Source organism: Panthera leo, chromosome F2 (genome assembly GCF_018350215.1).
Source record: "Panthera leo isolate Ple1 chromosome F2, P.leo_Ple1_pat1.1, whole genome shotgun sequence".
NCBI lineage: Eukaryota > Metazoa > Chordata > Mammalia > Carnivora > Felidae > Panthera > Panthera leo.
The window spans coordinates 33,262,144-33,275,842 of NC_056695.1; the positions used below are offsets into that span (position 1 = coordinate 33,262,144).

A 13,699-nucleotide genomic window follows, 5' to 3' on the forward strand; every position below is an offset into this window, starting at 1 on the left:
CTCCCCTCGGTCGTGGGCTCCATTCACGCTTCCAGGGGCTTGGGGAGGGGGCGGAGGCCCGGCGCGCCAGCCGCCCCGAGTCCGGTGGGCGCCGCGCGCGCACCTGTTGTTTGCAGGCGCCCGCGCCCCTCCGCCCTGCTCTCGGCCGGCGGCGGCTGGAGCGGCCGCTGCACAGCGGGCCCGGCAGGTGGCCGCGGGCGGGGACGGACGAGCGGCCGCACCGCCGCGGCGTGGGGACGCGATGGCGGCGGCGGAGCCGGCGAGCTCGGGCCAGCAGGCGCCGCAGGGGCAGGGCCAGGGCCAGCGGCCGCAGCCACAGCCTTCCCAGGCGCAGCCTCCGCAGCAGCCGCCGCCGCCGCAGCTCGGGGGCGGCGGGGGCGGCAGCAGCAGGCACGAGAAGAGCCTGGGGCTGCTCACCACCAAGTTCGTGTCGCTGCTGCAGGAGGCCAAGGACGGCGTCCTGGATCTCAAAGCGGTGAGCGCGGGAGGCGGGGATGGGGGCGGACTAAGCTGCCCGCGGCCCCAGGAGAAGCCCACCCCCTTGAAGCGCGGGGTCGGGCGGCGCGGTGTGGGCGCGCCCCGCGGGGACCGGGCGACCCCCCCAGAGCCAGGGCCATGTGGCCGGTGCCCAGGCCCACGACTCCAGGATGGGGGAGGGACGAGGGACCGGGTGGCCCCGACCGGCCGCACGACCAATGGGGCCCGGCGCAGCGCCGGGCTCTCGACAAAGAGCCCAGTACCTGGAGCGCGCCCGCGTGGCTTCTGCTGGCGCAGGAACCCGAGGGCGCCCGAGTGTCCTAGCTGCTCCGCGTCCACCTGTGGCAGAGGCGCAGGGGGGACCCTGGCACTCTGCCTGGAGACACCTGGGAATTGATTTTGCTGTTGGGAATTGGTGGTTTTCATAGGCTATTCTACTTGAGACGGTGTTCCCGTTGTTCAAAACAAAACAACCCGATTTTGCGGATGAAAGAAAAAAAAAAAGAACTTTCCACACTCATTCCGCGTTGAAAATAATAGTAATAAAGAAAAAAACCCTCTTCCTTGTACACTTCTTTTCATCATCCTGATGGGAGGGGGTATTTGATTTTAACTTAATTTGATATATGGTACAGATTTCTAAAAGTGAGATATGCCATCACACAAAAAGGGGATGTTTTATAGCTTTCCCTCAAAGAGGGGGAAGCGCTCAGTAAGCTCCCCTGTTTCTTGAGAATGTGTGCTTCCGTCGTGGACTACAGTTCACATTTTTCAAACAACAACATGCATCGAAAGCTGTTGGGTTAAACAAAATGACTTAACCGTTCCAAGCAGGATTTGGAAGGATTCCACAACGCTGAGGAGCAGGAGACTGTGATTACTTGAATTAAAATTCAACCAGTGCCCCAAGTTTAAGTAAGAACCAAAGCTTTGAAAGCAGAAATTACTAATGAGTCGTTAATCACTGCAGACATCTCCTAGCCATGTCCCTGATATCTGAAATCCGATTTTACCCTGATGATTGGTCCCAACAGCCAGAGGAGTGCAGGAGGGACCACCTCACCTGGCTTGAAAGAGTGACAGAGACCATCAAGGCTGTGCCTAGAGCAAGAGAAGGGGCATCTGAGAGCATTTTATAGTACTTCCTGAAGGTAGAGAGGAAGGAAGACTCAAGGGCCTTCCCGACTGTAGCCCAGAGGGTGCTGTTTTGTCTGAGAATGCCCATTTCTTTCCCTGAGCACAGTAGGTGTTCCTTAAGTGATTGGGGAATTGAATTATTCGGATTCCAATGAGGCATGGTAGGTGCGTTTTGCATTTGGGGAAGTAGTTTCTACTATCCTCTTTTTTGAAGTGTAGTTGCTGGAATTTCCCAACTCTGGAAATTCCTTGTTTTTTCTACAGCCTCTTCCTCCCTTGCTTCCTCCCTGAAAGTACTTTATGGCATATATAGTATTTAGATTGTCAAGAACTAAAATGGATTTGGTTTAAAGGATTTCAAAGGAAGCCATGAGGTTATCAGAGTGCCAGACATGCTACAAAACACGGCTTGTAAACTATCGTTCAAAATCTAGACATTCAGTTGTATCATGAATTTACTGTGTAAATGGACTGTGCTTTCAGTAGAGGGAATCAGGGAACTTTGGGGTTTTCCAGATACAGCTGCACTCTGAGGGTTTAACTTTGAGGACTTTCTTTCTTTCTTTCTTTCTTTCTTTCTTTCTTTCTTTTTATTTTATTTTTTTTTTAACATTTATTATTGAGAGACAGAGAGACACAGATGGTGAGCAGGGGATGGGCAGAAAGAGGGGGAGACACAGAATCTGAGTTAGGCTTCAGGCTCTGAGCTGTCACCACAGAGCCCCACACGGGGCTCGACCCGGAGCTCGACACGGGGCTCGACACGGGGCTCGACATGGGGCTCGACATGGGGCTTGACATGGGGCTTGAACTCACAGACTGCGAGATCATGACCTGAGCTGAAGTCAATCGCTCAACCAACTTAGCCACCCAGGCGCCCCAAACTTTGAGGGCTTCTTTCTCAACTCACCTGGCAAAATGATGGAACTTTGCATTTCTTGCTTTTAAATTCTTAAGACTTCCTCCTGTTTCATCTATGGCCATTGCATTGTTCTCCAGAAGTCACAGGAACAGTGAGTAGAGAGAGTGGAGTTTACATAACAACATTGTTCCATTCATCCTGGAACTTTCCTTAAAAGTTTCAAAAGTTTTTGCAGTTACGTTTTGTCTCTTTATATCAGTGATTTTTTTTTTTTTTTACTCCTAAGGTACACTTTGAGTATCATTCTTTTTCACATATACATGAAAAATATACGTACTTCATTTATTTACATATATTTTTTTCAATTATTTTCATATATGTGTAAAATCTTACTCATGTAAAAATCTTGCAGTGAAATCTTTCCAGTGATGCTTCTTACTGTGAACCATGACATACATTATTGAAAAATAACATAATGCTCCATCTTGGTGATGCATTTCTTCTTCATAATATAACTGAGAACGTAGACCAATAAAGCAAATAAATTCTAATAAAGCTGTTCAAGTATAAGTTAACAATTAGAAGGGATTAGAAACACCTCGAAAGTGTTTTGAGAAATTTAATCATATCTCCTTCCCACACCACATAGTTTCGTTTATAAAAGTGGGTACAGTAGTCACATCTCTTTATTCCAGTGAGATGACACATTACCTCATGCTCCTCAAGCTTTATCTGGTTTGCCAGTTTATGCTGTTAATAGCTACCATTTATTGAGAGTTTGTTCCAGGCTTTTTACAGATCTTAACTAATTTTATCATCTTAACAACTTGGAAACTTGAGCCTAACTAACGCCCCCATTTCACAGGTGAGAAAACTGACATGTTAAGTAGCTTGCCCAATATGAAGCAGAAAGTGACAGAGCTGAGATTTGAATGTAGACCATTTTTCTTACTATGCTATAATTCCTTTTAGTATTCCTTAAAACAAAACAAAAAACTTCTCATTTAAGTTTTTCATCTGTGTAAGAACATGGAATGTTTCTTGTAACAAAACATGAGTTTTTGCATGATTATTTTTATCCCTTTACCCATGACGGAAGAGAGAGGTATTGAGCTATCACTTGAAAAATGAGGGTATTGATGGCGAATTCCACGTTATTTTACAAATTAAACTAGGGTTCTACTTTTCCAGAAGTAAGGATTTAAAGAACTGTTAAGATAGTCAGAACTGTCTATCTATTGTTTTGGAAACTCCTATTAAATATAATTTCTAACTGAGTTTCTTTACTTGCCATTTTGGTACCGTCTTGAACTTTTTAAAGCATGATTAAGATGGCTTATCTCTTATAATTATGTTACAAATTGACTGCATGGTACCTAGGTTAAAATGATAAAGTATTTATGATGTTTCTTATCTCACAGGTCCCTGACTCATACCCATTTATGATTAGCTAATTAATATATGCCCTGGATGAAATAAATAATTTAACATAACATCTTACTTTGTGGCATAAAGCAAAGATTTGGTGTCACAGAATAAAGACAGAATTAGCCTGAGGAAAGATATATTAGTAGTACAGCCAGAACTTTAGTGCATGCTTAAAAATTCTCAGGACAGGTTCACTTCTAAGTGTATAGCCCAAAGATTTGGAAAGCAGGTCTTAAACAGATACTTCTATACCCCGTGTTCATAGCAGCATTATTCATAATAGCCGAAAGATAGAAGCAGTGCAAATGTCTATCAACAGATGAATAAACAAACAAAATGTGATATGTACACACAATGGAAGATTATTCAGCCTTCAAAAGGAAGGAAATTCCCAAACATGCTACAACATAGATGAACCTTGAAGACATGCCAGTTACAAAAAGGTAAATACTGTGTAATTCCTCTTATATGAAGTAACTAGAGTGGTCAAGTTCATAGAGACAGAAAATAAAAGATTGCCAGGAGCTAGGAGGAAGGGGAGAGAGGGAAGTTTCATGGGTCAACACATTATGGGCTGAACTATGTTCTCAAAATCCATATGGTGAAGCCCTAATTCTCGTACCTCAGAATGTGACTGTATTTGGAGATAGGGCCTTTAAAGAGATGATGAAGTTAAAATGAAGTCATTGGGATGGGGACTAATCCGATCAGAATGGTGTTCTTAGAAGAAAGGAAATTTGGACACACAGATGCCAGGATGCATGTCCACAGAGGGAAGCCTGTGAGAGGACACGATGAGAGGGTGACCATCTGCCAAGAAGAGAGGCTGCATGAGAAACCAAACTTGCCAACAGCTTGATCCTGCACTTCTAGCCTCCAAAAGTGTCAGAAAATAAATTTCTGTTGTTTAAGCCACCCGGTCTGCAGTCCTTTGTTACGGCAGCCCCAGCAAACTAATGCTATGGATTTGGAGTTTGTCGGATGAGAAGAGTAGTGGGGTCTGGTTGCACATCAGTGTGAATATACTTAAAACTACTGAACTGCACACTTAAAAATGGTTAAGGTGATAAATTTTATACGACGTGTATTTTACCAGAATTTAAAAAAACATATAAAACAACAGCGATACTACGACATCCCTACTAGAATGGCAAAATAACACAAAACACTGAATACTGGTGTGAATGTGGGACAACAGGAACTCTCATTACTGGTGGGAATGTAAATGGTACAGACCCCTTGGAAGACCATTTGGCAGTTTTTAGGAAACTGAACATATTCCCATGCGATTCAGTAATCACACTACTTGGCATTTACCCAAATGAGTTGGAAACGTGGGTCTGCCTGCATATGGATGTAGATACCAGGTTTCTTTATAATTGCCCAAACTTGGAAGTAACCAAGATGTTCTTTGGTAGGTGAATGGATAAATAAACTGGCATGTTCCGACAAAGAAATACTATTCAGTGTTTTTTTGTTTGTTTGTTTTGTTTTTTTAAAAAAAAGCTATCAAGCCATGAAAAGACATGGGAGAACTTTAAATGTATATTACTTAGTGAGAGAAGCTGATATGAAAAGGCCACATACTATAAAATTCCAACTTTATAGCTTTCTGGAAAAGGCAAAACTATGGAGACAGGGAGAGATCAGGAGTTGCTGGAAGTTCTCTAGAGGGCAGAGCACAAGAGAATGTTTGGGGCAATGAAACTACTGTGTATGACACTGTAATGGTGGATATATGTCATTACATATTTGTTAAAACCCACAGAACGTGTAACACCAAGAATGAACCCTAATGTAAACTCTGGACTTTGAGTGATATGACATGTTAATGTAGACTCATCATTTTATTTTTTAATTTTTTCAACGTTTATTCATTTTTGAGAGACAGAGGCAGAGCATGAGTGGGGGATGAGCAGAGAGAGAGAGGGAGACACAGAATCTGAAGCAGGTTCCAGGCTCCCAGCTGTCCGCACAGAGCCCGACTTGGGGCTCAAACCTACAAACCTGAAGATCATGATTCGAGCCGAAGTCGGACGCTTAACCGACTGAGCCACCCAGGTGCCCCTAGATTCATCAGTTTTAACAAATGTCTCTGGTGAGAGATAATGATAGTGGGGGAGGCTATGCCTGTGCGGTGGCAGGGGTCTATGGGGAACTCTGCTTTCTGCTCAGTTTTGCTGAGAACCTAAATCTCCTCTAAAAAAATAAAATTATTAAAAATGCACATAAAAAGGTGATCTGGATACATCTATTCCAATGACTAATTATTCAACACCAACCCAATATCAATAATCCTCATAACAAAAGTGTAAAGGAGATCTATCTCCATTTTGCTGATAGGAAAGTGAGGTGTGATGAGGTTAAGTGGCAATCGGTATCCATAGTATCTAAAGCCCCACGTTGGATGTAGAGCTTACTTTTAAAAAAGAAGAAGAAAGAAAAGGAAAAGAAAGAAGAAAAGTTTTGGAGTGCCTGGCTGGCTCAGGCAGTGGTGCATGCAACTCTTGATCTCGGTCGGGGTCATGAGTTCTAGCCCCACATTGGGCACAGAACTTTCTTAAAAAAAAAAGTATCCACAGAATTGACATATAAATGCCAGAACTGACACCCTGAACCACCGCGGTAAGCAAAACATGTACCCACCTCCGAAGTTTTGGTGTCATTTCAAAAACAACTTCATTCAGTACAAAAAAGAAGAAGAAGAAAAAAGAAAAAGAAGTCCGTCATCTCGCTTTTCCATCTCTGGACAGGATAAATAGGCTTGTATCCAAGACAGTAGTTCTGAGTTCCCGGTCCCAGCAGTGTGTCCTTGGGCAAGCCTCATAAGCTGTATATCTTACTGAAATGGAATGTACAAACTGCATATAGTTGCCCCAAGGAGGAGGAAGTGATGTAGCCACCATAACTAGAGGCAGTGTCTTGTGTGAAAAGTACCAGGCAAGTTTTATTTTTGCACTAAGCTAACAGCCCCTCCCCCCCTTTGAAGAAAGGTGGGGGCCTGAAAGGGGTTATAACAGTATTTCTCAATGTGTAGATGGAATAGCCATCTACATTGGAATAGCCAATGTGTAGATGGTATTTCTCAATGTGTAGATGTATCAGACTCTCCTGGATCTTACTAAAAATACAGATTCTAATGTTGGACCTGAGAGATCGGGTTATGTAGGGCTAGAGAAGGGGCCTAAGAATTTGCATTTTTTTTTTTTTAATTTTTTTTTTAACGTTTATTTTTGAGACAGAGAGAGACAGAGCATGAACAGGGGAGGGGCAGAGAGAGAGGGAGACACAGAATCGGAAACAGGCTCCAGGCTCTGAGCCATCAGCCCAGACCCTGACACGGGGCTCGAACTCACGGACCATGAGATCATGACCTGAGCCAAAGTGGGACGCTCAACCAACCAAGCCACCCAGGCGCCCCAGAATTTGCATTTTAAACAGATACCCCATGGGATTCTGATTCCTGCTGGCATTTGAGAGCCATGGAATGAATCCTGCTGCCTCTCTTTTTCCCATCCTATTCACAAATCAGAAATAGCTTCTAGTGTTAGGAGCTAAGATTGGTGAGTTCTGCATTTGGGAAAATGTGAGAAGTTGGGGATTGAAAAGGTCCCCCTTTCATATGCTCTGATATAGTTACTGCTCATATCTTTGAATTGCAACATAATATGTTGCTCTTAAATCTTACACTGCTAATTAAAGGGCCTAATTTCAAGTGGAAATTAAACAGTTTTGAGAATTATTCTATAATAGAATAAAGGAAAATCCACTTTTACAGTACAATTCTCGACTTTTAGGAAGAAGAGAATCCCAAGATTTTGAAAGTTTGCATTTAATGTTGAAAAAGAGCAAAATCAGCACAACTTTGGCCAAATCTCCATTACGTGTGTTCCAGGGGACTAAGCAACAAATGCAGTGATGCTCAAAAGGGTGAAAGGGCCTCAGTGAGTGGGGAAGGGTTCTTTCCTAGAGTGAAGAGCTTGTAGAGTCAGGAACATACACATTTGGGGAGCATTCTTAACAAGGCTAGGAAGGAGTTTCCAGTTGACAGCCGCTGTTAACTGAGATTATATTAGCAGTGTCCTGGTGTGGTAGTTAGGCTTTCACTGATTTTATACCTCATTGTCTTTCTATAACTATGTTATTCAAAGTTTAAAAGGTAACTGTTAACTGACCAGAAACACACTTTGAACTGCTGTCACACTTTAAGGGGGGAGGAAATAACACAGAAAGCTTAACAAATCCATGAAAAGGTAACACCATGAAAGCATAATACACAAAATACATCAAATGAGTAATAACCTGTTTCTATAGTACATGTGAATGTATGCAATTCCTTTTTCTTTTTAATAGAGTTGTGTAGTGGAAAATGAATTCAGACAATTCTGGTGTTGACAAACTTGCCAACAAAGGACTCAAAAAGTTGAAGGCAGACCAGCAAAAAAGAAAGAGAAAAGAAATTAGGGGTGAAAGTAGTAACTTTCAGATGAAGTCTACCTTAATATCAAGAGTACTAGGGGAGCCTGGGTGGCTCAGTTGGTTAAGTGTCCGACTTTGGCTCAGGTCATGATCTCACAGTCTGTGAGTTTGAGCCCCGTGTCAGGCCCTGTGCTGACAGCTCAGAGCCTGGAGCCTGTTTCAGATTCTGTGTCTCCCTCTCTCTCTGCCCCTCCCCTGTTCATGCTCTGTCTCTCTCTGTCTCAAAAATAAATAAACGTTAAAAAAAAAAAAAAAAAACTTAAAAAAAAAAAGAGTACTAAATGGTATAAGCCATTAGGAATCCTAGAAAAGAAGGAGTCAATAGGATCCAAATGGGGTGAATGTTTTGAGTAGGGAAATACATTTTTTATATCTATTTTTACTCTTCAGAACCTTTTTTTCATACTTCATTGTGCTTGACTATCTTCCCAAATGTTAAAGTTAGTTCACAGGTTGGGGTGTTTTATTATGATATACCTTTCCAAGAACAAAGTTTCCTTATTACTTTAAGGGAGAAATTGGATCAATAATAGTGATAATAGCTAATACAACTGTAATGCCTACCATGTGCCAGGCACTCTTCTAAGTGTTTCAGATATGCTCATTTAATCCTTACAATAGTAACATCTTAGGGACTCCTGGGTGGCTCATTTGGTTAAGTGTCCAACTTCTGCTGAGGTCATGATCTCACGGTTCAGGAGTTTGAGTCCCATGTCAGGCTCTGTCCTGACAGCTCAGAGCCTGCTTCAGATTCTGTGTCTCCCTCTCTCTCTGCCCCTCCCCCACTTGCCCTCTGTCTCTTTTTCAAAAATAAATAAGAAACAAAAAATTCATACAAGCCAGGAAATTGAGGCACAGAGAGGCTAAGTAACTTGCCCAGGGTCATAAAGTTAAAGCTGGGCCTGGCGGTGCCTGGGTGGCTCAAGTTGGTTGAGTATGTGACACTTGACTTTGGCTCAGGCTGTGATTCCCCAGGGTCGGGGGATTGAGCCCCATGTCAGGCTCCGTGCTGAGCATGGAGCTTGTTTAAGATATTCTCTCTCTCTCTCTCTCTCTCTCTCTCTCTCTCTCTCTCTCTTTCTCTCTCCCTCCCTCCCTCCCTCCCTCATCTCTCTCTTCCCCCTGAACCCTCCTCCCCCACTGGTGCTCTTTCTCTAAAAAAGAAATAAAGTCGGGCCAATCTCCGAGCATATTCCCTCACTTCTGTGCCTTACGTCAGCAGGAAGATATAAAATGTGCAGAGGCAAATCCAAATGGTAGAAGAGCAAATGCACACTTGATTTTGTTCTTGTTCTAAAAAGTTAATACTTATGAGAAAAGAATTTCCAAAGCAGTTGAAGACTTAGACGAGATCTAGAGTTTCCAATTTATAGATTTCAGAATTTCATCAGGCTTTTCCTACTTAAATAGATACTTTATCAAATACCTTCTTTTCTTCTTTTGAGTAATCTTTGGTGACTTGAGTAAAACAATAAAACTGAAGTTCCTTATTATTTTAAACATTTATTTATTTTGGGAGGTAGGGAGAGAGAGAGAGAGAGAGAGCAAGCAGGGGAGGAGCAGAGAGAGAGGGAGAGAGAATCTCAAGCAGGCTCTGCAGCTGTCAGCTCAGAGACTGATGCGGACTCGAACTCATGAACCATGAGATCATGACCTGAGCTGAAACCAGAAGTCAGACACTGAGCCACCCAGGCACCCCTGAAGTTCCTTTTTAAAAGTGTATGCAGAATTTATTCAAAGGTTCAAGCTTCCAGTTATAAAATAAATAAGACATGGGAATACAAAGTATAACATAGGGGATATAGTCACTAATATGTAACAACTTTGTATGGTGACAGGTGGTAGCTGGGTTTATCATGGTGATCAGAATGAATATAAATGTTGAGTCACTGAGTTGTACACTTGAAACTAATAAATTATTGTATGTCAACTATACTGCAATAAAAACAAATATAAGGGGCGCCTGGGAGGCTCAGTCAGTTAAGTGTCTGACTTCAGCTCAGGTCATGATCTCATGTTTTGTGAGTTTGAGTCCCGCATCGGGCTCTGTGCTGATAGCTCAGAGCCTGGAGCCTGCTTCAGATTCTGTGTCTCCCTCTCTCTCTCTGTCCCCACCCCCCCACTCATATTCTGTCTCTCTCTGTCTCCCAAAAACTGAATAAACATTTGAAAAATTAAAAATATATATATATATATAAATAAAAATTAGAACAAATTTAAAGCTCAAGCAATTGCACTACTAGGTATTTATCCAAAGGATAAAAAAAAAATGCTGATTCAAAGGGGCACATGCACCCCAGTGTTTATAGCAGCGCTATGAACAATAGCCGAATTATGGAGACAGCCCAAATGTTCATCGACTGACAAATGGATAAAGAAGATGTGGTGTGTGTGTGTGTGTGCGCGCGCGCGCGCGCGCGTGTGTGTGTGTGTGTGTGTGTGTGTGTGTGTGTGTGTGTGGAGAGAGAGAGAGAGAAATACTACTCGGCAATCAAAAAGAATAAAATCTTGAATTTGCAACAACATGGATGGAACTAGAATATATTATGCCAGGCAAATTAAGTCAGTCAGAGAAAGATAAATATATGATTTCACTCATGTGAAATTTAAGAAACAAAACATGAACACAGTGCAAGGAAAGGAAAAATAAGATAAAAACAGAGGGAGGCAAACCATATGAGACTGTTAAATACAGAGAACAAACTGAGGATTGCTGTAGGGATGTTGGGTGGGGGGATGGGCTAAATGGGTGATGGGGAACTCCCCTACAAGAGGAGGGCCCTTGTGATGAGCACTGGGTGTTATATATAAGTGATGAATCACTAAATTCTACTCCTGAAACCATTATAACACTATATGTTAATTAACTTGGATTTAAATAAAGTTAGACACGATACTGGTATATGTATCAATATCATATTTATGGATGACAGTTTAAGGTAGTTGAAAGGACTGGAGATTTTTTAGGAGAAATTCCTTTGGGGCAGGATACTGAGTGGGAATTAGAATACTATGTGCTTAGTGCTGCTTCTTGAGGGAGGCTTTTGTATCCTTAAAGTAAGTTCTTTATTTTTGGTATTTCATTTCCTTATTGATTTAACATCCATCCCCTCCAGATCCATTGTACACAATGGCAGCCTCTTCCAGGAACTCTCCTTCTTGCCTCCACCTTAAGTAAGCTCTCTTTTATTCAGCCTCTTGTAACACTTTATCTCTACTGTATGGGGCTGTTCAATTTTTAGACCTCATTCTCTAGCACAAGGTGTTACCCACAGCCTTAGATACCTACACAGTTCTTGTGTTACAAGTACCAGTGGCGCTTTGCTTATTCAGTGCAATTTTTACAGCTTGGGAATTTTGATGGCACACCGCACTTATTTAAACTCTTGAAATTATAGAGCCCATTTGAAAAATTCTGCCACAAACTTATTTCATGAATATGTAATTAATGCCAAATTCCATTTGGTTATCCATTAGCTTTCTGAATCTGTATCCTATCAAAGGGGGAAAATGGTAACTACTTTGCAAAATGGTGTGAGCCTTAAATTAGGTAACATTTTCAGAAGATCCTCTTACACAGTTATCTCATTACTGGCTTATCAATGGTCTTAACTGTGGGTCGAAATCAAACATTCTACATGTTAATTACCTCTGGCAGTATATGAAATTAGCTAATAATTTCATATCCCACACCTTATAGGATAGACCAAGAGAAAATCCATGTGGCACAGTTGAAAGGCAGTTCACTCAGTTTTTAAAATTTCTTAAAAATATTTTATGGGCACTCTGGGTGGTGTATCACTTGAGTTCTTTTCACCTCATTGTTGGCATCCCATCATCTGTATGTGTCTGTGCATGTGCATTTATATGCGCAATTCGTTATCGAATTGGTTTTATATAGTATTTCCATAGCACCTTCTTTACTTTTGGATTCTGGCCCAATTTCGTGTAGTGTTAGTTTCTGAAACACAGTAGCTAAAACACTGAGTACACATGTATTGACGGTTATGGGCCGGGAAGAGAGTCAAGTACCTGCTTTGCAGATGGAGAACCTGAAAGACAGGATGTTTCCCATAGTTATTGTTTTTATGTTAGTGCTTTTGAATGCAACATCATGCTCCATCAGGAGAACATTCTTGAACAAATGAGCTGCAACTAATCTTAACTCAAATAAACCTACCACATAATCTCTCCCTCCCAGAGTTAACACAGGGTCTTAGTGGACTCATTTGTTAAGGTGAAGGGGTGGGGCCAGGAAATTCTTTAAGCTCTTAGCACTTATATGCGATCTCAGCTGTCCTGATTTAGCTTGCCCACCTCTTAATGGTATCACAAGCTTTAATTTTTTTCCATGTATTGATACCAAACTGTTTACAACTGGTGACATATTTTTAAATTTCTTTTTAAACATTTATTTATTTTTGAGAGAGAGAGAGACAGACAGAATGAATGGGGGAGGGGCAGAGAGAAGGGGAGACCCAGAATCCCAAGCAGGCTCCAGCCTCAGAGCTGTCAGCACAGAGCCGGACATGAGACTCAAACCCATGAACTGTGAGATCATGACCTGAGCCAAAGTCGTATGCTTAATCAACTGAGCCACCCAGGTACCCCAGTGGTGACATTTTTAGAAAAAGATTTAGTATTTGGAGGGGAGATGTATTTCTTTCAGAGGATTATGTTTATTTTTCTCTCAACTTGAGTTGGTTTGGTACAAATAGATGCTTCCTTTATGTTTTATAGGTCAGATCTATAATAGCAAATGTAACCTTCTTAAGTACATTTGATGCATGCACATGTGCGTGTCTTCAATAGCTAATTGCCAACATGGGATGAGGATGTACTCTTATTGCACATGGGTCTCACTTTAAATTCACCACCACTAACTTCAAAAGTAGTGATGGGTCCAGCATTCCTTTTACACTACTTACTCTCTTACTCTCCTAGATGAATATTTTACACTTTCTCCTTTTTTCTAAACCATTAAATGCCCCCTCCTCCCTTTCTCCCCCACCCCCCTCCCTCCACTAGCCTCCACTTAGGAAAAAATAGAAAGCAAACAGGAGGAAATGTCTAGTCTCTCTTCCTATCTTGTCTATTACCGTACCTACATCTGCGCTGGTCACTCGGCTGGACTTCAATTATTAATATGCCTCATTATTATCTAAGGCTATTCCTCAGCCTGATTCACATTCCCCTGTACCTACCGGCAGCTGTCCCTTCTCTCCTGCATGGTTAATTATCCCTCTTCCTCCATTACCGGGCAGTTCTTATCAGCACAACTCACATGTTGAATTAGCTCCCATCTTTAAAAGAAAA

General features: G+C 42.1%; 1 protein-coding gene across 2 annotated transcripts in view; it reads left to right on the forward strand.

Moving 5' to 3' along the window:
• The window catches only part of E2F5 (E2F transcription factor 5), a 27,571-nt gene continuing 13,872 nt past the window's right edge, over positions 1-13,699 (forward strand). For both annotated transcript variants that reach the window (XM_042923815.1, XM_042923816.1), the window contains exon 1: positions 1-475. In XM_042923815.1, the coding sequence (XP_042779749.1) occupies positions 242-475 (234 nt within the window). In that variant the 5' untranslated portion in view covers positions 1-241. The remainder of the gene's footprint in view (positions 476-13,699) is intronic.